The sequence below is a fragment of the Mchenga conophoros genome, linkage group LG4, assembly GCF_057382185.1.
Source record: "Mchenga conophoros isolate Kocher_MC1m ecotype Shallow Benthic linkage group LG4, M_conophoros_male_GT1.1, whole genome shotgun sequence".
Taxonomy (NCBI): Eukaryota; Metazoa; Chordata; class Actinopteri; order Cichliformes; family Cichlidae; genus Mchenga; species Mchenga conophoros.
In genome coordinates, this window is record NC_140529.1 from 32,573,017 (window position 1) to 32,598,938 (window position 25,922).

General features: G+C 39.5%; 1 protein-coding gene and 1 non-coding gene across 5 annotated transcripts in view; one reads left to right on the forward strand and one right to left on the reverse strand.

The window, feature by feature from the left end:
• Window positions 1-2,322: 2,322 nt before the first annotated feature.
• cacnb1 (calcium channel, voltage-dependent, beta 1 subunit) overlaps window positions 2,323-25,922 on the forward strand; it is a 39,818-nt gene continuing 16,218 nt past the window's right edge. For 3 of the 4 annotated variants that reach the window (XM_085271884.1, XM_085271885.1, XM_085271887.1), the window contains exons 1-5: window positions 2,323-2,623; window positions 8,981-9,067; window positions 24,047-24,166; window positions 24,349-24,471; window positions 25,379-25,515. In XM_085271884.1, coding sequence (XP_085128010.1) covers window positions 2,534-2,623; window positions 8,981-9,067; window positions 24,047-24,166; window positions 24,349-24,471; window positions 25,379-25,515 — 557 coding nt within the window. In that variant the 5' untranslated portion in view covers window positions 2,323-2,533. Of the gene's footprint in view, window positions 2,624-8,980; window positions 9,068-15,002; window positions 15,265-24,046; window positions 24,167-24,348; window positions 24,472-25,378; window positions 25,516-25,922 lie in introns of those variants that run through there. The other variant, XM_085271886.1, reaches the window with a different exon arrangement.
• On the reverse strand, window positions 8,324-8,395 carry trnac-gca (transfer RNA cysteine (anticodon GCA)). The gene has a single exon. It is a non-coding gene; the product is annotated as a tRNA-Cys (tRNA).

Sequence of the window (25,922 nt, forward strand, 5' to 3'; positions counted from 1 at the left end):
TAATTCTTTATTACTGAGGTGGGAGTACTGTACAATAACGTTGTTTTTTTTGTTTTTTGTTTTTTAATATATCAAAAATACTAGCGGACAAGAGAGTAGCAGAGGAGGAATATTCCAGCATCCAGAGCACATTGCCAAAAAAAGAATTTCTAAAAAAGAAGAAACTAAGAACTGTGACCTGATGCCTGAGTCGAGTTCAGCAGAACACTTTCGCAGCATTTTAAAGAGAAAGACAAACCAACCAAACCCTTCAGCAAAGAGGGTTTAAAAAATAGTTTGAACAGCGGAACAGCAACAAGATCTGTACTGTCCTGCATGTCAAAGACAATTTAATCTGTCATCAAAAGCAAAGGCAGAACAGGATGCAAATTAATGAAATAAATAAAAGATTTAAGTAATTAAAGTTGTACTGTTACACTGAGTCTCTACTGTGGAGCCTGCACTTATTACAGTAAACGCAGTTAAATCAAATCATGAGACTGCAAAAGTTTCCCCTCTACTCATGTGTCATGCTTCTGTTACTGGCTTCCATCTAATGTCTGTCCAACAGATACATTTAATATCGGGGCCTTAGGCTAAATAACGCCATCAAAAAGTCAAATCTGAGCAATTGAAAGGTGGCAAAAACTTTGCTTTCACTTTCGGTCTAAAACAATGCGCCTTAATAAAACAGGTGCATGCTACCTGCTCAGCATCAAATGACAAATCGGGAAATAGCTAGCTGAAGAGCTGGTTAAGGCATGGATGTTTTTAAGTTAGAGGACAACAAAGATAAAATGTATTGTTTACTGGATGTGTACTCATGGGATGGTTTGCCTATGCATCTGCCCACAAGTGATGATTTGCATTTAGCTGTCCACTCGTTTGTCTTTTCTGTTGTTGTTCCAACTCCAAGAGACCAAAATTATGTTTAGTTTGATGATTTTGAAAGCTTTAATCATTTATAACTTTTTTACTAGATACATTAAAACTGTGAGATGATAGTGATTCGTTTTTTAAAAAATATTTCTGTATTTAGCTAGGTAACGCTAAATTTGGGCCCTCCTAGCAAATCAGACAGTCTTACCTGCTTCTGGGTCAGCATTATAGCTCAAAGTTTATTTATTTTATTTTATTTATTTATTTTACCCAAGGCCACATCAACATCATTCTCCTCTTCTTCAAATCATAGAGACGTAAGGCATTGAGACTCCCTGCTGCTTCAACAAACTAGCTGTCAAATTGAACTATTCTCACCCCCCATTACAGCCCCGCAGGACCTTTGATTCCTGGATCCCGGTGCGGGGACCAGTGGCTCAGCTTGACAGCCTATCCACACCCACAGCATCCATCGCTGCGTCTCGCTTCTCTCCATCAATCGATAAATGAGGGTGGGGTCTGTTCAGTGGGGCGTGGATCTCGGCTTCCAGCTGGAGTCTGTTGAGTTGAGCGCACACAAGGAAAAGAATCGACGTCAAGACAGAAAGAGAAACACAGAAACCCGAGAGTAGTTAGAAGATCCTGCCTTCAAAATAAAAGCCTGCCTGCGCTAGGTCGACTGATTTTGTAGCCATTAGTTTCTACTGTTACATCTTTCACAAATATAAATTTAACAAAACTGGTACCATGTATTAGTTTTAGCACAAGTGTTTTGCATTGTTTACACAGTGCAAACAGTGAAAAAAAAAACATATTGTACTTAACCTTGATGTTGATAGGCAGGTTGTTTCAACTCTCAGGGAACAGTTCATCTCATTGTTCTTTTTTCAGCTGAGTGTAATTCCTTATGGCCAGCGTTGGGGTTATTATTCCAAAAATGTGACATATTACATGTTAATTACATACTTTTAAAAAGAAAAAGCCCAAGTAACACACTACGCCGACACGGCTTATGACTGGTTGTATGTTTGGGCCTATTGTCCTACTGCAGAGTAACACTTTGCATTACCGATGCATTTGAGCATTTTGCTAACCCTGAAAGCGCATAAGGACCACAGGGGTCAAAGTTCATAGGTCGTGCTGGATCAGATGTCCCCAAAGCATCCCTTAGTTGCTCTGCTGTGTGTTCAGGCTCTTTGCAAAAGCAGGTTCTGCCAGAGGTCTCTTACTGTGAAAAGGGAGTTCTGTCTCCCCACCACTGCCAAATTTATTTCTCTCTAATATTCTACAACCTTTACCTTCTTATACATAACAAACGTAGTTTTGAACATGTGCTATGCGGAATAAACATCGAAAACTTTCAAACAGGTAAAAATAACAAAACTTGTAGTGATGCTTCTTTCCTATTCAAAGAATTTTGTTTTGAAAGCAGGATAACCGGATGTACCCGTGCGTCACACCCATAACTTGACTCTTGTGTAAAAGCCTGGTGCGACAGTGTGTAACGCTATAGGCTGGAAGGAGGCAGCTGTTGCCATTATATTATCAACCAGCTTAGACGCATCAGCGGCTTCATTCTCTCCGAAGAAAAAAAAATAAAAAGATGAGTCGATCGACACCATCGTAAACACACGAAACTAGAAACTGAAAATAGATTTTTAAAAAGTTAAATCAAATGGTACAGAAAAGTAGTATGTCCAGGACGCCTTCGACCTCAACCCAGGAGATCCAAATGGACATGTTCGACCATCACCCACACACACAGGTAAGACCAAGACACGGGAAGAGGGTAAAGCTTAAATATTATGGGAGTATTATGTTAAAAATCCCACGTCTACTATTTTGAATTCATACTCTATATGATGCTGGTGACCATTAAAGCTGCTGCACTTCTGAAGATTAACAGGTTGTTCTCCAATTAAGTCGATAAATTTGCCTTCGGGGTGCCGAGACGCTCGTGTACGTTGCACGGATGAATTTAGTCAAATTAATGATTTTAAGAAGAAGTGAAATGGATGAAATATTCTAGTTTTTTGATTTATAGCTACATCCTTGTTCTGTGTTTAATTTTTTCTGGCGTTAATAAGTCTGTGCTATGTAACTGTGATGTGACGCTTGTTTATATGCCGTCTGACCAGAGGGTTCCCAGGAAAACCACGCCTTTGTTTAATTGATGTCTAATTATCGAGTAACATGTTGAATTGACCAGCTTCTTCTTTTTTGCGGGGGGGATTTAATAATTTCCATAAATGAAAGAGCGACTTGAGTTTTTCATAGGTGGAGTTGGTTTATGTTGTTGACATTTTTCCCATTTTGTAACCCCTCCTCCCAAAATACCAACAAATAAACAAACAAACATAAAATAAAATAATAATAACTCATTGATAGCTTTTATCTCCCCATGATGTCACCTGTTTTACAGCCACAAATACAGAGTGGCTTAGGAAGTGACATGACGTTGTGGGCATGTTTAGACATAAATGGATGACAAAAAAAAGAAAAAAAAAAGATGAGAATATCTAGAACAAACACACCCACGCTGGGCTCAGTCATTATCTCTCTGGAGAAGGGGAAAAAAACAGAACACCTCACCATCACAGACAACCAGCGCTTCAAACCCTGCCAAGTCCCGCTCTCTCCTCTTTACTCCCACTTCTCCCCCTCAGCTCTCCATCCACTTTGAATGTGCCACTATGCCCATCCTGCTCTCGCCTTCTCACCTCATGTGAGATGTCTGTTTTTAGAAATCAGATCTTTATCTGCTGAGAGGCTGTGGTGAGAAGCAGATGGGCACGGCCCTTGTGCCAGGCAGATTCGATGTAAAGTTCATGTTGACCTGCAGTGGGCTACGCTGTTATATGCACTTGTGTTTCTGCTGTAGAGAGAGAAGAAGAAGAAAAAAAGACACATTTCTAATATCCTGCAGGAAATGGCCAGAGTTCTCTCACCAGCCAGTTCTTTAACACGGAAGAAGAAATGAACTGTGTGCCGAGAAATTATCCAGTTTCGGAGCCTGAGGGCAGCTTAGATTAAAGATTGTGTCTGCTGACCGCTGTCACATTGCAGATTAGTTGGGCTCTCTGAGCACAATATTGTATAGGAGGTTCTGGTTAAAAGAATGAAATATGTTTGTGATACCTTTCAGTGTGCCACCCTCCACCCCTTATACTCCCTGCCTTCCTGCTTTCATAAACAGCACCCTCCTTAATTATACACTTAATCTGGGAGGATGTTTACCAGCAGGAAGCTTCCCATCCCACTTCCTTTGGCATTTCTCTGCTCTTTGGTGACAGAAATCAGCTCCATCATGGCTCCAATCATGCAAACATGCATGCTAATGCATGTATGCACCTGATATCACACACGCTGTGAGATGTGATAAAATTTACCAGCTTAATTGCTGACAAATTTAGTGGCACAGGAGCTTCTCCAGCATAGCAAACAGTGGGATCGGGCTGTGAGGCTACTTTTGGGTTCAATTTCAACTTTATTGTCCCCAATGAGAAATTGATTTGTGGCATGTCCACTCATCAAACAACACAGATATTTTATTATTTAAAAAAAAGAAGCTGGACCTGAGTCCTCCCTAAAATCTTACCAGTCTGGTCCTATTGAAAGGCAGATTACCATACAACCAATGGTAAATGGCCTGTATTTATATAGTGCTTTATATATCCAGTCATCCACCCATTCACACACTGGTGATGGCAGCTACATTGTAGCCACAGCCGCCCTGGGGCGCACTGACAGAGGCGAGGCTGCCAGACACTGGCGCCACCGGGCCCTCTGACCACCACCAGTAGGCAACGGGTGAAGTGTCTTGCCCAAGGACACAACCACAGAGACTGTCCAAGCCGGGGCTTGAACTGGCAACCTTCCGATTACAAGGCAAACTCCCCACTCTTGAGCCACGATCACCCCAATGATACAAAACATTAGAAGAGATTCTATAAAACCTTTATTTTAAAAAAGGGTCAACACTTCAGGTGAAACATTAAAAAAAGTTCAGCCATTGTTGGACTTTTTTTTGTGTGTGTTGTAGCAGCAAAATGTGACTCAAAGGACAGAACATTACCAAGAAAAACAGGTAAACATGACAGTATATTTGCACACAGGTCAAGAACCATGGATTTTGTCTTGTATCGCTAGGAAAACGAAGAGTGTTTAGCTTGTTTCAGTGAGTACGCGGCTGCTGTTATAAGAAAGATGTGAAACTGAGACTATCCAACCAAATTATCTTACTACTGCCTGGATATCAAAACACAATCACCTCTCAATGTTAGATGATAACTCACACAAAATCAATAGGATTAATTAAATTACACATTATACATTTGAGTGGATTGGCGGTTATTTATACTGGATCCATATGTTTGAAATGCTGTCTGCAATATAGTTCTTTATGACCCTGATGAGGGCCGCAACCTGACATGGTAAGGTATTAAAGTTGTTCCTCATCATACAATTATTGCTGGCGCTTCAGCGTCTTTAGGCGATGAGCCTTCTCCATGCACCTTGGAAGTAGGTGTGTTGTGCCAGAAATTAACTTTGTGTTTTCACTATGTGGGATTTGCCAGTTGGACGCTCTAAGACTAACATCCAAGCAAAAGGGGGATGTGAGCAGCACCAAGATTAAATGTTATCAGCTGATGCACAGAAACTGTAGGCTGCAGAGATGTAACAGAGCAGGAGCAAGACCCATGCATGGAACAGAGGGGGCATTAATGAAAATACCGACAAAGTCAGATAAACCGTGAAAAGGATGAGCTGATGTGAACGTGGGTTGCAAAGCGGCTTACAGAAAACAGCAACTGTAGGCAGAGTGAAGCACCCCGAATAGCACATCCTGTATGCCTTTTACTGATGTGGACTGACATTGTGATTGTGAATATTCTTCTAAGTTAAATATCCGAATACAAACCAACATCTGTTTGATATTTTTGCGTGACAAAATATTTTCATGAACGCACACAGCACATCTTCAGAGAAGTCATGATTCTTGGATTCTTTCAGTCAGTGTAGGTGGACAGATTTGCCAGCAGTGATGTCATCCTCTATTTTTAAATCTGAGCAGCACAAAGTACAGCTGCCCATCCACATCATTGACAATATCTTGTATCAACACTTCATATTTCATTTCAATATTAAAAACCCACTACCCATGTTAGCCGAACATTGAAACACCATACTTAAGCTATTGTGCAGAGGTCTGGGGCAATAACTATAAAACCACATTACATTCACTTTTTACTCTTCAAAAGAAAGCAATTCGAATCATCCACAATGCAGGTTATAGGGAACATACAAACTCACTATTTTTGCAGTCTGAAATATTGAAAATTGACGATATAGTGAAATTCCAAACAGCGCAAATTCTATTCAAAGCAAAAAATAAAGAACTGCCAGGTAATATTCAGAGTATGTTTTTTTTGAAAGAAGGAAGTTATAATTTAAGGGGTTTTTGTAACTTCAAAACAATGAAGGTACGTACTACAAGAAAAGGCTTTTGTGTTTCTGTTCAAGGAGTGAAACTATGGAACAAACTGAATATGGAATTAAAGCAATGTCCAAACATAAAACTGTTCAAAAAGAGTTATAAAAATATGATCTTCTCGATCTATAAAGAAAAGGAAAATATTTAAATTAAGTGAATGTCTCTATTTAAAAACAAACAAACAAAAAATTCATGATGTGATATTATAGTATATAGTATATCAGAAATCTGTTCACTATTTTTATTACAAATTATATCAGTAAGGAAGCTGACTAAATATTCACTGATAATTTATGGGACAGGGGTGGGATTAAATAAGTGTATACTTCTTCCCACTCCCTTTCAACATGTAAATTAATCAGAATGTTTTTTTGTATGTAATTTGTATAGTATATTTTTTTCTCTCATTTCTTTTCTAAATGTACTTGTATATTGTTCACATGTTGAAATAAATTACCAATCAATCAATCAATCAATCACAGTAATTGTTGTGGGTTCATCAGAGGTTGTCTTTTTTTCTGTGGAACATCCTGTGGTGTATTCATCCTATCCCATCAAAAATACTAAATCAAGCATACAACAGAAGGCTCTGTAGATAATTTTTTGCGCTGCTGGAGGCTTAAGATTGATTGAAATGGATTCCTGAGCTGGATTTTTTGGAGAAGAACATGTAACAGATGTGTTCCCTTTTATTTGTTAACACTGGAAACCTCTCGGCCGCAGCGTGCTTTTATGTTCGCACCAGTTGGCGCTGGTGTAACAGGTCATGTTTGTTTAAAAGCAGGCGTGACAGCATCATTCATCCAAGGGCCTCGGTTTGCCCCGTTGAACATAATGTGACAGTGATAGCAAAATACTGAGTCGAGGACACTCACTGTTGGCTTGTAGTTAATCTGTCTCTGGATCCCACCTGCCAATTCAAGATTAGCCAATATATACTGACATTTGGGAAGTTTTGAGGTAGTTGTTCAGTGTTTACAATGGTGAGCATGTTTGTGTACAGGATCTGGGGGGCTGATTGGAAACAGTAGCAGGTAAATGCAGTTGTTTCTCATGGGAACCATAAAGCAAACAGATGGTTTATTAGAGTGTCACTGAAGAGAATATGTTAGGGTTTCATGCTGATTACTGACCTTTTGTGTATCCTTTTAAGAAAACTCACACCTCTTTTGAATTTTTATGTCTTTTTTAATCATAAGTCATATCTTTTCATGTCATGAGCAACACTGGAAATATTTATGATGATCACATTTTAGTTTTTATTTACAAAATTCTTTCATTTTAATTGGTCAAATATGTGTATAAAAATAAACAAACATCTTCACTGGTGAAACTGGCTTTGTATTGGTCCAAATCAGCTACCTGCTAACATGGACAGATTAGCCAATTGTATCTTAGTCACTAGCAAAATACGATTGGAATCCATATCAGCTTTTATTGCTTTATACTTTTGTGGATCCAAATAAAGGGCAAAAAAGGAAAACTCAAATTTTTTTTCATCCTTTTTTAATTTTACTGATAAGTTTTAAGCTAAAATTAGCCCATGTTACTCATTTCATAGAAACTCCATGCCAGTTCCCTCAGGCTGTTTGAGACAACCAATACCTCTTTTATGCTTTTATTGTATTGTACAGTGTGTTCATACACTCGGGATTATGGGCATTATGGGGAAAGCAATCCTGAGAGAGATAGTTTATTCTGCTGTGTGATAGTTAACATTAACAGAGGATAGTTTTCACTAGAAACTAGAGTGAGTGTTTTGGAGTGGCTGTCTCGAGCTAGTTTCCTGTTGGGTTTGTTTTGTAAACTAATGTGAAAAAAAGAGAAAAAGAATCAAATAGACATTTAGTGTGTTTTTCTCAGGAATCACATCAGATGCAGATGATCTGTGTAAACAAAATAAAATACACACCCGTGCAGTCCTTTAATGGGAAATGCCACAGCTGTTCCTGCTTAAACATGCTGAAAACTAGGGGGCATCCGGATTTGAACCAGAGACCTCTTGATCTGCAGTCAAATGCTCTACCACTGAGCTATACCCCCTGTGAGCATGCAGCAACAGGAGGATGATTACCTGAGGTGTGTATTAATGTGCTCTCTATGTGGTAGCATGTCTTTTCTGTATATTAATCGACTATGTTTATTTCCTTATCAGCAGTTCGCTTTTCATGCTGAAAGAACAACAACGCCATCCTTCTGATTGCAGACAAATGCGATTAGTCGGCATTGCGTTCCCATGACAATGTGGGCAGGGTGGGCTCATAATGCAATGTGTGGCCTCTGCACAACCCGGACAGGCCGTTTGCCAGGGGTCTACCAATCAGATTACAAGGTCCCAGTTTGCATCACAACATGAAAAATGACATGTAATGAAGGCAGTTCACGAACACGCTGGACACATTTTCTCTGCTCGACTTCCTCTACGGTCTGGGACTTGGGCTGCTTTATCTCTGGCTCCATCTAACCGCCTGATCATATTCAGAAGCTTTTACAAACGCTGCACCAAATGTTAATGGCTGCCATGCTCCTCGGAAACAAGGTTTTTCGAGAAATATGTCGAGATAATTATCGTAAACGAACATAATTAAACCTTTTCTGTTTTTTTTTCTCTTTTCTCAAAACCTTCAGGGAAAGTACGCCAAGAGGAAGAGCCGATTTAAGCGCTCAGATGGAAGCACCTCATCTGACACCACCTCAAACAGCTTTGTCCGACAGGTAACATTTCACACCTAATCCTTCCCTCAGATTTAATGAGGGCGCCAGACTTGGCCTCATCTTGTTTAATGAAGAATTACAAGTTTAATGGAATCAAGTGAGAACTTTTATTGCCTTTGCATTTCAAGAGTTGCTAATGAAAACTCGTGGTTTATTGAATTTATTAAAGTTTTTATTCCCTTTTTTTAACATATGCAAATTGAAATGTTACAAGAGATTATTTAAATGTGTAAATCAATACAAAACACAACACAGTGAACACATTGTAACAAAAAAATAGCTAACATATATCTGTAGTACAATATGAAATAAAAGTGTAAAACACAACAGGGCAAAGAATGAAAAATAAGAAGATAAAATGAGTTAGTGGTACTGTTAGTTTATCACATATACTAAAAAAAGAAAAAATACTTTGTATTAAGTCTGTCCAAAGCTCATAAGAATTTCCATGGAAATTGTTAGCCCTTGTAATTAATCCTAATCTGACTCTTCCAGTGCCAGAGAATGACTGCAAAGCTGTGTTAAAGCCTGCAAAAAAATGTTGTTTAGATACATTTACATTGGCAACAGTAATCCTCATCCACTTTAACATGTGTATAATAACAATATCTATGGGTGACTTTATTGCACATAAATTTATCCACCGCATCCACAAGTAACTGAAAACATCAACAACATGATCCTCATGTAGTTAGATATTCTATTTAACCTCTCATTCATTTAGTATTATAGTTTTTCACAACTACCATACAATGTCATTTTTATTAAAAAAAAACAAACAAACAACCAAAACCACATTTTTGGTCACATTTTGTTTTAGTCACATAAAACAAACTATTTGAATATGTGAATTTTCCAGATAAGTAACATTTATCTGGAAAATCATCATCACTTACAACATATTTATATTGATACAGATTGATTGATATATTTATATTGAATACATCATTGATGCATTTAACGAAATTTACTGTAAATTTCTAAGTTAAAATCTGTAAATTTTGTAGTAACCTGTAAATTTGTATATTTTACTGTAAACCTACTGTCATTTAATGGTCGGGCATTGCACAGCTATTAGCATTTCACCTCATGTCATACTGCGTATGGTTGTGTGTGTGACAAATAAAATTTGAATTTGAATTTGAAAGGTGAGCACTGAAAACATGTTTTTCTGAAACATAAATTGCCCAATTATCAGAAGTATTCAGGATTACTGCATCATAATCTGTTTGTTTCTGAAAATCAGAAACAAGAAACAGTTTTGGATTCTAAACATTCTCACTGTATATTTTTCTCTGTATTACTTATATTTCATTCTCTTCAAAGTAAAAAAATATAGTTTTTATCCCATACATATGAATTTAAGTGTAATGGTTGTAGACAGGTCTAATAAACAAACATAATATTTAATATAAAAAAATTGTTATGGCAGCTAGAATAAGTGTGGAACCAATAAGTGTTTTATTGCAGAGTTAAGAGTAGGTTACATTTTTATGTTTGCAGTTCTTTCTCTCTTTACCTGTGCATGTCACAGGCAGCACACACACTATATAAATAAACATTCATGATATGATAATATCTTACTAAAACCCCTGTGGATGCAGCTGTGCATCACAGCATTATTCTCAACTAGTTTGAGCTGAGCAACATCTGCACAGATTCCTCCAGGTCCGACTGTGAATCCCAATCCCCAAGTCTTACTCATGCCACACCAATGCCCTCTGATCTGACCCCTCCCGGCCTGTTGATGTGTGTATACATAGATTTCTCTGTCAATCAATGCATGTAGTGAACAAGTTATAGCTTTAAACTTGTCCAGCTGCAGATGTTAATGTTCCTGCTCGGAATGACTGAAGAAGCCTTTCTTCTTGAGCTGTGAACATTTCTTCTCCTCGGGGGGTTGAAGGAGTTGGTTTGGGTATCACACGCTCATGACCCACGCAGCAGTCCTTGTCTGGCTGTGACATTTCTCAAAGACATGCTGCGCCGCAGCTAAATGAGCCCCCCTTTTCCACCTGACCTCTTCATTTGAGAGAGGGAATGATGCGCCGCGAGCTGAATGACATTTACCTGTTCAGTACTGGTGTTTCTTCAGAAAAAAAAAAAATCTCACTGCCGTGTGGTGAACACAGGGAGCTCAACTCCCCTGTGGTTTCTAAAGGTTAGCCACATCCCTTGCCTGCACATACCCCCCTTCCCACTGCCTTGTTCTTCATTAAATTTGTGACGGTGGACTACAGGTAGACAGGGCTCATATCACCCACGCTGTATAACGAGCGCATTACCTATATAGTAAGGATGATTTCATGCTTCATGATATAAATATGCTCCCATGCCTTACACTACTGCACATCAGATCCACTCATCAGAGTTGTCAGGGTTGATGTTGAGCTGCCAAAATGTTGCACATAATGTAAAAAGTGATTTAGCAACTCAACTGTTAAGTGTATGGAGTGTTTCCACACATGCACACAATTTTTTAAACTATGTTAAGATATTTTTTTAAGGTGTTTATTCCAGAAAAAGAAGCATAAAGATGCGTTATATAGGTTTTTCATACATATAGCCCTTATTAGCCGAACAACTGAAAGCAGAGCCCTGTATAGGCTTTACATTCTCACACACACCTACGCAAGTGCACACTCGTTCTTTCACACACACACACACACACACACACACACACACACACGAGTAGATGAGAGCCACAATCAACCAACAGTGGAGCGGCTGGTACACTCGGCCTGGTTTCCACGGCAACCGGGCTACTGAATCTCTCCTTGTGTGCAGGCACAGTGGGATGGAGAGACGAAGGAGAGCATGTTTAGATGGGGTTGTGTTTGCTCGTGTGTGTGTGTTTGTGCGTGTGTGTGTGTGTGTGGGTGCAGCCTACGTGTTTGTGCAGTGTCAAGTTCAACAAAAACACACTCTGCCTTCAGGTGTGTGAATACAGGCAGGGACTGTCTGCTGCTGCTGTTGTGTGAAGTTGGGATTATTGTATTTGCTCCAGTAGTATTTGGTGATGATGTCAGTAAACAAAATACTTTTTACTTGCATATTTATGTTCACCTTTTTTGGATCAATCATGCCATGATCTCAAGCCAAAACACCCTCATCAGGGACCTCTAACACCCCCACCATGGACTGCTCTCCCTGCTGGAAAGAGGCTCTGCAGCACTCGGTGCAGGACCACCAGGTTATACACTTGCGTTTTTCCCGAGGTCATCGGAAGTGCTGAAATCTAATTTGATACCATGTTTCTATATGTTAATTTCACCGGTTGCTTTAAGCATTGCATTTTATATGGTAATTTTGGATTCTATATATTTTTATATATTTAGCATAGGTGTTTATACTTTCACCCTGTGCTGAACCAACTGCAGTGAAATTTTGTTCCTTGTACGCTTGCTGTACACTGAATGACAACGAGTCTGTCTGTCAAATTAACAACCCAAAAACAGACACAGCCATCACTGCTTCGTGATGCAACATCAGTTTAGAAAGGCTGTTATAATAAAAACATGACTTCTAATAAGGACACAACAAGATCCTTCGGACAATGTGAAATCCAGCCTGAACTTCCTATTCCTCTCTAACCCTAAACGTCTACATGAAGCATCTCTTACAGAGAATGAACCCAATTGTATTTTCCGGATTTAATCACCAGTGATGTCCAGTAGTTTAGTTTTTAAGCCGATGCTGATACGACTTCACGTTTAAAAAGAAAACAAACTGAAAGACAAACAATCTGCTAAATGAGGATGACTATATTCAAAAGAAGACTGCTATTTCCCTCTGCAGGAGGTAATATTTGGCAGTCTGGCCCTGTTGGGGGGGGCCTCCCCACCTCTCCACATGCTTAAGTGTAAACCATAAAGTGTAATTTACAGTACAGGGTTCAATCCCTACAGTATTGGACAATGTTGTTGTTTGTATTTATACTTGTGTGCTGGTATGTCTACATTGTCTGCCCACAAGTAAAACACAGGTGTTCATAGTGGACTTGAAATCCAATAATCTTGAACAACAATTACTACAGGACAGAAAATGCCAGAAACCATTCTGAGCTGTCGGAGCTAGAAAAATTAATAAAACAACATATCTTTTGTACACTGTCAGAATACTAACTATTGCATTACTGTAGTGAGCATGTGATTAGTGCTTTTACTGAAATATTATCCTTGAGCTTGTCTGCATACAAATCACAGTAGAGAGCAGCAGCAAACCGATGCACAGAACAGAGTGGGGATAAAACACAAAAGGTCCTTTTGTTATACCAGACATAGCATGAAAGTTGGAGTTGAGGTGGAGGTAGGTTGCAGATGCAAGACAGCAAATCTTTATCAGAATAGCTATGAAAAAACAGAATCAAGCTGTTGCAATGACCCAGTCAAAGTCTGGACCTCCACCTGATTGAAATGATGTGGAGAGCTGTGCATACACGAATCCCTGCTAACCTCAAGCAACGTTGTAAAGGAGAGTGGGCCAGAATTCCCCCGTTTTCACAGTAGTCCCTGCAGTCGAATCAAATTTTTCTTTTTAACATGCTCTGTGTGATTAATGTGATAGATAACTAACTGATAACTGCTGTTGAATAAATTAACATTGTGATATGAGAACTTCCACCTGAATAAGACTCACCTCAGTGCAAAGTTCATTGCATTACAGCAAAGATATGACATATTTTAGTAGGTTGAGTGCTAAATTTGCATTACAAGACCTGCAATATTGTTTCAGTTAGTTAGTTAGAGTTTTGCAATATTTGAAATATGTTTCACTCATCAAAAAAAGCCATATAGGAAAATTTATCCACAATTTGAATGTCTTAAAAACTATTTGAATCATTTAAAAAGTAGAATAAGTCAAACTTGCATGTGGTTTTGCTTTAAACACAGATTCATTTCTGACATCAGAATACCAAGACCCATTAATCTTCCCATAGACAAATCCTGGCTTGGTTGCCATATATGAAGACTTTGAGTGTTTAGATCCCGGAGAGATGCAAGCCGTCCTCCTGTCAGATCTGACATATGAATCCCAGCAGAGAGCCCCAGTTGCTGCTGTGTTTGGCTGCTCGAGGAGCCAGCTGGTATATGTGTTAGCAGCTCTCTGTTTTTTCACCGTCCCTCAGCTGACTCTGTTGTCACCGGTTACAAACACAAGTCAGGAAGGGGTGGTGGGGCCTATAGCCATGAAGAAGCCCCTGTCATTGTGTCAAAGGTTGCCCTCTGGTGGACACAGTAGACTTTTCTACCTGCTGCCTCCACAACACCTCCACCTACAAGTATCTGCTCTCCAACTGCCTCCTTTTAGCCTTTTAATAGTGTCCTATTTTGGATAATGTTTAAAATGTAGAAGGTCATGGGGTATGAGCGGTAACTATTCAACAGATACTTCAAAGGCTCGAGTCATCAAGCGCCAGTTGCTTCAAAGTGTCACAGCCCAGATCGCTGCTCTTCATGTCCTCCATTCCCTAATGCTGCACTGACTACCTCTCTTGTCTGTTTTACCTCTGCTCATATCCATATTATTCCTCATCTGATACCCCTGTTTCCAAGAGATAGACAAAGAAACAGAGAGAGCTAGAGAGAGATTGGGAAGAATGAGATCAGGACAGAGGCAAGGGGGACTGAAGCAAAAAAGAGAGAGGGGAGGGGGTTTCCCTGGGCACTGCCCCAGTCTTCTCCCACGTCAGCTGGGGCACTGAATGGCTGACGACTGCATACCAAGCCTCCTTCTGGGTCTCAGTGTGTTCACGTCCCTGTTTCTGCCCAGCCAGGGCTAAATATATTTCCCCAGTTTGCAAATGTAGCACAAGTCCTGCAACCTGACCCCCAGCCAGTTCCAGCTCCCTTCCTCTACACAAGGTTCACGTTCCTCTGGGTTGTGGAGGTGGGGGGTGGATATGTGTGTGTGAGGGTGTGTGTGTGCGAAAGGGTTGGAGGTTAAGAGAGCGCTCACTTAGTTTCGGGCGCACGACACTCTTTTCTGGCTTTCTCTCCTGTCACACACACACACATACACTCACAAATACACACATACACTCATGCACTTGTTAAGCTAGACACTCACACTAGGTCCCACGATATACACGTTACTCTGTCGGCGGACTCTGGCGTTGCCCCCTTGGTTTGCCGTGGTGTGGCGAGTGTGGCAAACGAGGTATGGAGAGGACTGAGAGGATTCAAAGGCCTGTGTTGGTAAGAAGGATCTGGATTAATCTACAAGCTGTGCACTTTCTGCTGTGCCTGACTCAAAGTATGTAATGCAAGTGTGTATCAGTTTCCTTTCTGAATGGACTAACTTTTTGAAAATTCAGCAGAGGCTTTGAGATATGACTGGAGAATATAACTTTGTGTACCGTCCTGATAGCGTTATACCCCCTGCTCTGGGGCTTTCTTTGCTCCCCCTTGACTATACGACTGTGCGATTCCATTTTGGGCCGGGCCACAGCTGCTGGAAAGGCGCTGTGTTTTTAATTAGACTTCCAGTCCTCACCGTTGCGTTTGCAGCTATGTGGACTGCCTCTCAGACCAGGACTGTGGCCATTTCAGGGGGGTTTCTTTTACTGCTGTCCCTCAATCTCTGGCCTCGGTTGAATTGTTGATCACTGGTGTTGGAACTGCAGAATATTTTAAGAGAACTACGACTTGATATCGTCCTTGTTGCGCGGGTTTCCATTATGTTTGTAGTTGGTTTGGGGCAATAATTGAGTTAAACTTCAGTTGAATATTTTTGTAATGATTTGCAGCTAAAAAATGTTTCCTCTTTTTATTAATCAATTTATATCAAACATTTGATCATCTACTGTCAGTAAATAACAATATGGGAATGAAAATACATGTTGAAATGTTTCAATTTTCTAGAAAGAAATCCTGAGATTTGTCATTTTATCTGATCTCAGGTGTGATTGCATTAACCCTTTTTTATTAGAAAGTAGAAAGAATAAATGGCACCACTGTGACGTTTCTGTAAATTGAGTATTGACAGATGGACAAATGAAACTTATATATTGTGTTGTTGTTTTGCAAAATTATTTTGTCTAATTTAAATGAGCAGTTTTGTACATAGGGACGCACATGCGCCCACATGACACAAGTCATCACTTTGATTCATTTATGTGCAAGTGAGCACTAAGGACTGAGGCTCAGGAGTTTCCAAATTTGATCTTGATTTAGGCTGTTTATGTTGCATTGCTAACATATTTAATTAACTTACACAATGTTTGTATTTTGTGTGTATTATAGCATGTATATGTCTCATTAAAATCTGCTAATGAAACTATGATCTTTTGCATAAGAATTAGCTTTAAATTGTAGCACATTTGTATGTAGCACATTTAAACACAACAGACATTGTCCAAAGCGCTGCACAGCAAGTAAAATTATCGAAACAATACAAATCTTTTAAGAACAATGAAAAGAGTCATAATGATGGTAATTCATGTATTCAGCTGTACAAGCTTCAGGAATTAAAAACTATTAGAAGCTACTGATCAAGAAGACCTAAGTGAGCAACATGAGACACAGACATTGTAAAAGATCTCATAAATAACCAGGAGCAAGCTCATGCAAGCCAAGCACTTATATGTGAGCAACAGTATTTAATTAATTAATCCTGTACTTCACAGGAAGCCAGGGAAACGATTTAAGAATTAACTGTGATCACGCTTCTGTGTCCTTATCAGGAGGCTAGCAGCAACATTTGGAACCAGCTGTTTTTGCTCCGTCCGTCCGTATAATTTGTTGCAATAATCCAGTCCAGATATAATTAAAGCATGAATAACTTTCTCTAGGTCACTGATAGAAAGAATTTTTATAGCTTTAGTTTAAGGTCCTAATTGAAAAAAGCCGGCTTTAATAAGTGATATGTAAACATATTACCAACAAATTTCTTTACAAGTGAATTTTTGCACTGCACAGTAATGTCTTTAGAATTATTTTGTTTTTCCATCTTACTTACATTTACACAGTTGGTTCATTATGTACACTATATACATTTGGTCCCAGTCTAATGTATACAGGCAAATATAATAATCTTTATACTTTAAAATAATTTGATTTTTAGATTTCTAGGGAGTTTAAATGCCGTTAATAATGATCACAGTTTTGTTTCTATGGTAAAATAAGTGAAAGTATAACAGAAAATCAAATTTTTGTCTTCTCCCTTATTCTCGAGGATCATCACAGCAGATGTCCTGAGATTGATCTTTTGCTTGTGTCGCTTGTGTTGTAAACCTTTTCTCTACTGGTGTCAGAATTTGGCAGCCTGTGCTTTCTTGATTTATACGTCTCAAAAGCAATGAAGAAAGATTTTCAATAATGATAAACTCCAAACTCCAATGGGTTTTGTCCATCAAACAGTTCAGTATTAGAACACTTGCTTTTACACTCCAACGTTTGCTTGTTTGTGGGGATTTCTGATGAGTTCACTCCATGACTCATCTTTCTGGTAATCTCCATTCTCCGTCCATCTGGTTGCCATGACACTGCTGTGACAGAGAAGGGGCCATGGCCATTTACAGCCACTGGCCATTAGCTTCAGCCAGGAAATCTTTGGTCTGTGAATAGTAGGTTTGTGAGACATATATTTTGCTACTTCACCATTTCTTCCCTCCTACCTCTCTTACTGAGTTAACCTCGCCCTGGATGTGGTATGAATACACAGTTGGCTCTCAGACTTCTTACTTGTATCGTTGTGTTCTTCTTCTCTTAACTCTTTGATGACTGTGGCCCCGAGGAGACACTGAGATAAAGCGGATAGGAAAAGAATATTAAATCTTGTGGTTTTTCCATGCTTTTTTTTTAAATTTACACATCTTCTGATGTGACAATTGTGAATGCATTTTTATCTGAATAATTACCAGGGCAGAGGATCACAGTATGTGTGAGCTTTCTGAGGGTAATTATTTCTTTCTAACCCATTGTGAAGTCTGACAACACCTGTGGTGTTCCTGTTGTTTGTGATACTCACAAATTAACATGTTTGACCTCTGCACTGTTGCCTTGCGTAACAGAAAAACACTGCTGATGATCTGCTGTGTTTTTCTAAAGATGTTAGGAACAAACATGGGGACAAATACAACATCAATGCCAAGCGAAGAATTTCATTTTGTAAGCTGAGGCTTAATGCATGCTACTAAAATATATTTGCTACTACTACTACTACTTTATTTCCCAATTATAAGTAACTGCAAAACTCAGCCAATCAACTGATCTCAGTGCAAAACCACATCAGATGATTAGTCAGGTAATACCCATCTATGCATCCAGTTAGCAAACATCACATACGGTATGCTAGTTAAAGGGGACCTCTCTTTTTTTCCTTTAATGTCACTGCGTACAATTTATAAAAACCCCATAATAGATTGATGTGTACTAAACTGTTCCCATGAGGGAAATGATTCAAAAGCAACATATGGAACTACATTTGTAGTTCTCTATGATGTCATCTCCGACACACAGCTCTGGCTGTAAGCACAGAAGCCCCACCCACCTGCTGTTCGAACATTTTGAAGGGTGGGAGCTAAAAAGGTTATCTTTAAGCTGCTTTAATAGTGTCTATTAAATAAACATGAAGTTGGAAATGAGCACAAGAGGTCTCCTTTAATGTGATTTAGTCTGGATTAGCTGCATGCCACTTTGTAACCCAACTCCTCCTTTTGATGCTGGGCCAAACTCAATCAGGAACTTCAGGTTTGTCGCTGCTGGTCTCTCCGTCAGTGCTTGCCTGTGAAAGGGCGAGGAGATTTCTGAACAGAGCCGACACCAACAAATATAAATTACTTCAGATGGAAAGAACAGCTCTTTTTTTTCCTTTTTTTTTACCGTAGTATTAACTGATTTCCTTACTGCAGGGTGACTCTTTTCAACCCTCATTATTCAAAGCACTTGCTTTTACCATCCCGCCGTCGCTCCTTATTCTATTACCCCCCTACGTTCTGTTGCACTCCCTCTTTACCTCCCCCCCTCCATTTATTCAACATCGATGCTAAGGAGGTGTAAAGTCATCACGATGGCAGCCACTGTGCAGAAAATGGAAGGAAAACAGTTCATGTTCGGGACCATTACTGAACTTTACCTCCCTTTCTTTTCTTTTTTCCCCACTATCTGCTCCTTCTGTGAACAAAGGTTTTTGGAATTTCATCCATTAGATGTGGGAAACTGTAGCATTTAAAAACATTGATATTATATCTGCTACATCCCTTAAAAAGCTTACCCAAAGCCCATAATGTTTTGTTATTGTTATTGACATGTTATACTAAGGCCTATTGACTAGACTGCGGTCTCCCAGTGTGAGAAAATACCACATTGATCACCTGTTGAAATGCTTTTATACAATTTCCCTGCCTCTTATTTCACATCAGGGCATTTCATTTACTATTGATTCCCATATCTTCTTTCTGTATCTCCTTTGCAATACAGCGCTTTGTGGCTGCCAGTAATAAGCTGCAGCCATGGTTACTATGACACTGCTGGGGTCTCTACTAGTGCCCGGCCAATAGGAAAGCAGCTCTGCCATCAGGTGGCCTGTAGCTATTTTGAACAGGAGCTGTATGTGAAGTGAAGCAAGCAGCTAAATTAGAGACACAACTCATTGACTTCAGAGAGGGAGACAAGGAGGAGGAGGGGAGGGAGGGAGGGGACTGTGGAGGTGGAGGAAATTAGTTCATTTGTTTGCTCAGTCTGTCCACACATTTTGATGGAATTGATGGGAGAAAGGTGTAGAAAGGTTATCAAGTGGTTTCTATTTTTTCTTTTCCTCGTTTCCACTTTTTTTGGGATAAAATATTGACTTTTGTGTCCTTCACATTTATTCCTGGCTGTGTGTGACATGAATCAAGTTATTCAAGCACAACTTCATAGTGATCTCTTGTCCCTCCCACTCCCTCTATATTTTGCTGCATCACCGACCTGTTGTACTGAGCGTGTTATTCACAGGTAGTTTCCAACGTCATTTCGGCTCTTATTCTCTAAAAACATCCCCCTGGGTTCCCTTCCAGTGTCTGTTAACCTTCTCTTAGGCAGGGCTTCACATTGGGATGCACTTCTATGGTGTAGAAAATGACTCAGAGTCACTAAGTACAGGCGGCTATCCTCATTAGATGCGGCGTACCACTCACAGGATCATTCTTCCTACTTGAGTGGGATGTGGGCGCACCGCTTTGAGTGTTCGAGTAAATGAAACAGGAAGTGTGGATGGCTTGTAAATGCCCGAGGACACAAGGAGTCACTGGCCATTGCCTTGGAAACAGGGAGGAACTACATTTAGTGTGCTGTTGCCAAGTCACAGAGGGCCTCGGTATGACAGGTGGCAGAGCTAGAATCAACATTAGTATGTGTAGTTTCATTTCAGATCATACAGAGACACGTGAATGCTAATCAAAGGCATAGAGGAGCATTAACTATGCGTAAATGGACGTGCAAACATTCAACCACCACATGATGCTTCACATATGAGCAGCTTCTTTCTCTGAGTAGATATGTTACAATTTATATGAGTTGTTTATTCCTGTTGAACAGACAAATTAAAGGTTTAGGAGCATACAGTTTGTGTTTCTGAGAGCAGTAGTCTTGGCTCCACTGGTGCTGCTATGTTAACTTTTCTTTTTAACCTGTAATCGAAGGTTTTTTTGCTCTAACTTGTCATTATAAAGTAAATGTTGATTGCACATTGCAGTGACTGCAGAACTGTACAACAATAACCCCGCCTGCATTTTGATTGGTTCCCGTAACTCTCGCTTTTACCATGCAAATTCAGTAAACCACCAGGGATGATATTTTCCAGGAAAATGTAGTCTAAATTTACTGCACAAAGAAAGTGTTTGCATTTTGTACCAGAGGTGGTTATGTCATGTTTCTCTGCTCATTTCTAATATGAAATCAAACATCTACCTTCGTCTTCTTTCCATTTTCTAAAAAACATAACACGAAACCAAACCTGCCTGCTTTCTTGTGATAAGATAATCTGCTTTGATATTTTCCTCATTCAATCTTTAATGTAATCCCTTTTAAAAACACTCACTGGCCCCTTTATTGGGTGCATGTGTTCAACTACTTATCAAGTAGTTCAAACTGAGCATCAGAGTAGGGAAGAAAGGTGATTTAAGTGACTTTAAATGTGGTGTGGTTGTTGGTGTTGTTGGTGCCTGGGTAATTCAGAAACTGCTCATCCACTGGGATTTTCCCATAAACCATCTCTTTGGTCACTTTGGTCCTGTGCTGGATATTTTAAAGTGCTTTATAAATAAAATTGGATTGGATTGGAATTGGATCTCTGGAGTTTACAAAGGATGGTTCAAAAAAGAGAAACTATCTTTGATATCTGCCTTGTTACCTGCAGAACTTCACTGTAACCTCTCTATACAACAAAGTTACACAGAACACCGTATCTGAATGCACAACATATCAAAACTTGAAGTAGATGGGCAACCTTAGCAGAGGACTGCGCTGCAAGCCACTCCTGTCAGCTAAGAACAAAATTGGACAACAGAAGATTGGAGAAGCATTGTCTGGTCTGATGAGTGCTGAATTCTGTTATTGCGTTTGGATTGTAGGGTAAGAATTTGATGTAAACCCAATGAGCGTTTGGATCCATCCTGCCTTGTGTCAGTTGAACAGGCTGTTTTTTTAATGTGTAATGTAATTTTCTTTGCACAAAAAGGGGCCAACCCTTATGACCAACTGAGCATCATATAATCTAAAATCTTATGGAATGTTTCTGGCACCTTGTTGAATCTATGCCATAAAGAATAAGGCAGTTGTGAAGGCTAAAGGGAGTCCAATCTGGTAATTACCAATTGTACCTAACAAATGTGTGTATGTGCCTAGTGACAAGAGCAAAATAATTGTGATTTCTCATTGTGCAGTGCTGCTAAGATGGCAGTGTAACTGTATTAATATTAGCATTGGTGAGTCTGTAATTGGTGAGTCTCAGTTGCAGAGGCGGGCGAAGTCATCACACTTTCTACAGTCATTGCAAAATAAGAGGCCCCAAGCAAATATGTGAGTTTTAGACTCATTCATTAATGTTCTGTAGTTAATAAGAGGAATCAGATCATTTGCGCTGTCTAATTTTAACTTGTTTTATGTTCATTTATATTAGAGTGTCCTTGGGTGTTTTTAAAGGCACCTATAAATAAATTGTATTATTATTATGATCATAAAACTTACATACTGACAATTCACTGATTGGCATCAGAAATCGTATGAGCCTTTGAAATAAAGGTTTACTTTAATTGAACTAATTACAGCTTAATTATTTTAGGGAAATGTTGTTTTTTTTTACTAGATATTAAAAATTAAAAAATAATGTAACGTCCCACCTGCTGTACTCCAAAGAACTACTAGGTGTGCTGCATCTATTAGACCCACTGGAGAAACACTGGAACAGTTATTATAAAAGTGTGGGAAAAGCCTGCAGGTGAACTCCTGCAGTATAGGAAAGGAAAAATCGATATTTATTATTAGGATATATATTTATATATCTATAGTTATATTTTAAAAGAAACAGAAGTGATTGATTACATGAAAATCATTCTTTCTTATTTAGACAATATATAGTCCTGATTCGTCTTGTGTCAGTTTTGGAAAAGAAGTAACAGGATGGAACAGATGTAACAGTAGCTATCAGGAGCCTGAAGTAAAGCTGTTAATGGGTCTATTTCCATTAACAGTTTTTCATAATCACTGAGAATACAAACTTAGGCCTATGTGATGGTTGGATTAAACTAGATAGTTGAATAAAATCACACAGTTACTTCTAATGTTTTCTTACCATTAACTTTGCAAAAGTAGGATAAATCACATGTCCTGTGTTGTTGTTGGTTGCTAAGCTTTAAGGAAAACAGAAAGCAACAGCAGCGCCAACAGTAAGATTTGACCAGTAATGCACTGAGTGTAGTTACACAGTGAAAAGCACTGCTAGTATACTCACGTTCTCCAATCTGTGGATTTATAAAAAAAAAAAATTGGTTGACATACTTTAACTCTAATATTGGCATCAATACCGAAAGAAATTCCTAACAATAGCCGGCCACAGTCCAAAGATATCTGTTATACTCACTGTTTGTCTGAGTACACATGTGCAGGGAATTTTTCATCATCATTGCATATGCTGTATGTCATCTTTGTTCATTCTCACCTCTATTTTAAAAACCCACACCTAGTGACTCATTTTTTCTGCCTGGAACATTCATTTGTCCACATTATTGTCAGTACCTCCCACAAAGCATCAGGCAGCCTGTCAGCTCAAAAACGAAAACAGCAACAAGAGAACAAGTGGGATTGTTATATAAATTGAACACTCGAACACTTCAGAAGTTCAGGCTGCCTCCCTCCCTGCGCTGGACATGCTGAGCAGTACAGCGGGTCGACTCTGCAGGCTCGGAGGAGGCTCGGGTTTTTGATTGTGGCATGGGTGTCTGAAAGAGGGTCAGCAGGGTCGAGTTACAGTGCATGAGTGGTGGATGTGTTAGAAACTGTAGCCACTTCATGAGAAATTTATATCCTCGCTGATATTATAAACAGTCCTCGAGCCATTTTTTTCCCCTCTCCACATCTTTCTGTCTGTACTTGACACACCCACACATGCTGAATCTATTGTGCCTGTGCAAAAAATACGATTTAACACCCCGGCCGCTCTCGATGCTGCGGTGGAAGTGTCGGCAAATGAAAATGTTATGCATCCTTCCAACCTCGAATAACACAGAGTCAGCTTCATGCAGTGTGATGGGCGGGGTTCTCTTTGTGTTTATTTAGGTTGCACTTCACAAGGTGGTCTTGATATTATAATCTCAGGATATTAAAAAAACAGGCTGCAACCTTTACTCCTCATATTGAGGAGCAGCTGAAAGACACATACCTGGATTTAAGGTGCAACACGAGTGGACTGATGGGCATGCAATTCATCAGTTAGACTGCAAACCTCATGCTTATTTGGTCTAACTCTGCTTTCGTTATATGAATTCTTTGTGCATTTCAGGGCTCTGCAGACTCCTACACCAGCCGACCGTCGGACTCGGACGTGTCCCTGGAGGAGGACCCTGAGGCTCTGAGGAAGGAGGCCGACAGGCAGGCTCTCGCCACACTCGAGAAAGCAAAGGTCAGAGATCAAGCCTTTCACATCCATCTCTTATGCTGTGTGCTCATCCTTATTGAGTAACTGTCACGTGATTAAGTGTTTGGACACAGTTAAATCTCTTCAGCTGTATCAGGCACCTCTAAAGTGCGATTTAGTGAGCTGCTCTGTGCATACTAATACCTTTTCTCCCATCTTGGCTCCAGACCAAACCAGTGGCATTTGCTGTGCGTACAAATGTTGGTTACAACCCAGGCCCCAATGATGATGTTCCTGTGCAGGGCATGGCCATCTCCTTTGAAGCCAAAGACTTCTTGCACATTAAAGAGGTTTGAACTTATTTCATTCTCTTATTATAGAGTCATTTCAGTACATTTTTCACACTGAGAGTAATTTCTGTGGCTTAGAGCACCAACGTTAACTAAAGTTAATGCTTTTGAGTTCGAGTGAGGATATTTTGGATTTTGGATGGTATTGGGAAAAGAATGCCAGTAGCATATTGGCCCCATCCAAAAACTGTCAGTGGTGGTGGGTGGGAAACCAATGAGGGATCATGCTACAACTTATTGCACTGCCTCCTTCTTTTGTAAAGCCTAGCCAGGCCATGAGTGGGAGTTAGCTGCAATACAAGCTGCAGTGCAGTGAGAAATAGGTGATCCAAATTTGGGAAAAAAATGGGAAAATATTTGCTAAATAAAAGTAGTGCTCTGATTTGTTTAATACTGTTTAATACTTTGAGTGACTCAAGATACAGAATTGTGTGTTTTTACCAAGTTTGGGCTGTCATTTAGCTTGTTTTACACTTTATATTTAGTCTAAAGTTTCATATAAAACCTTAATAATCATATTCAAAAGGTTTTAAATGATGAAAGTTTTAATGCAGCCCTATTTGGGAAAAATTTCTGGCTGCAGAAATGCTCTTGTGCTCTACTGGAGAAGTGATGATTCACAGTTTAAATTAAGCCTTATTTAGCTTATATTGGACCTTGGTGCCGGCCCTCTTCTGTTTGAGATGAGACACTTTAACTTCTCTCCTTTTAAGGCTGCTCTCTCCTTAAGCCATTTCTTCTGATAGTCCTCCCCCGGCATTAAGAAGGTTTGAAACTATAGCCATGTTTGTACAATGGTGGATTCTCATGTTTAATATATCCATGGCAGAAAACAAGGGTCAAATGGTAAAATATATTTGTATAAAATGCTGCATTGCCCTCTGATGCCTGTCTGTTCTGAATACAGAAGTACAACAATGACTGGTGGATCGGGCGTCTAGTGAAAGAGGGCTGTGAGGTGGGCTTCATTCCCAGCCCGGTCAAACTGGAGAACACCCGTCTGCTGCAGGAGCAGAGGATGAGGCAAAACCGACTCAGCTCCAGGTAACAATGAAGAGCGAGCTCTCTGTGTCTGCATTATCAGCAGCACAAACAAGAACCCACTCTTTAAAACAGGTCACACATGAGTCACACAGCACTCAGCGGCAATGTAAAACATACTGAAATAGACAAAAGCACTGCTGTGAGTCACTCTGTTACTCAGTGCATCTATAGTATAGTATGTACAAAAGTCTCTATAGTCTCTGTATTTACACATGCAGTAGAGGAAACAGATTTTAGTATACATATTAGTTGAATATGAATTTCTGCACAGTCAGCAGGTAATTTAAGCAGTTTTCCACGTGTTCTCTTTGTTTTTTAATGTTTACATTCGCATCATCATATGTAACAATTTGTGTCTTCTTCTTTGTTTAAGGTAGAAAATAAAAATGAAATCAAAAGGAATCATG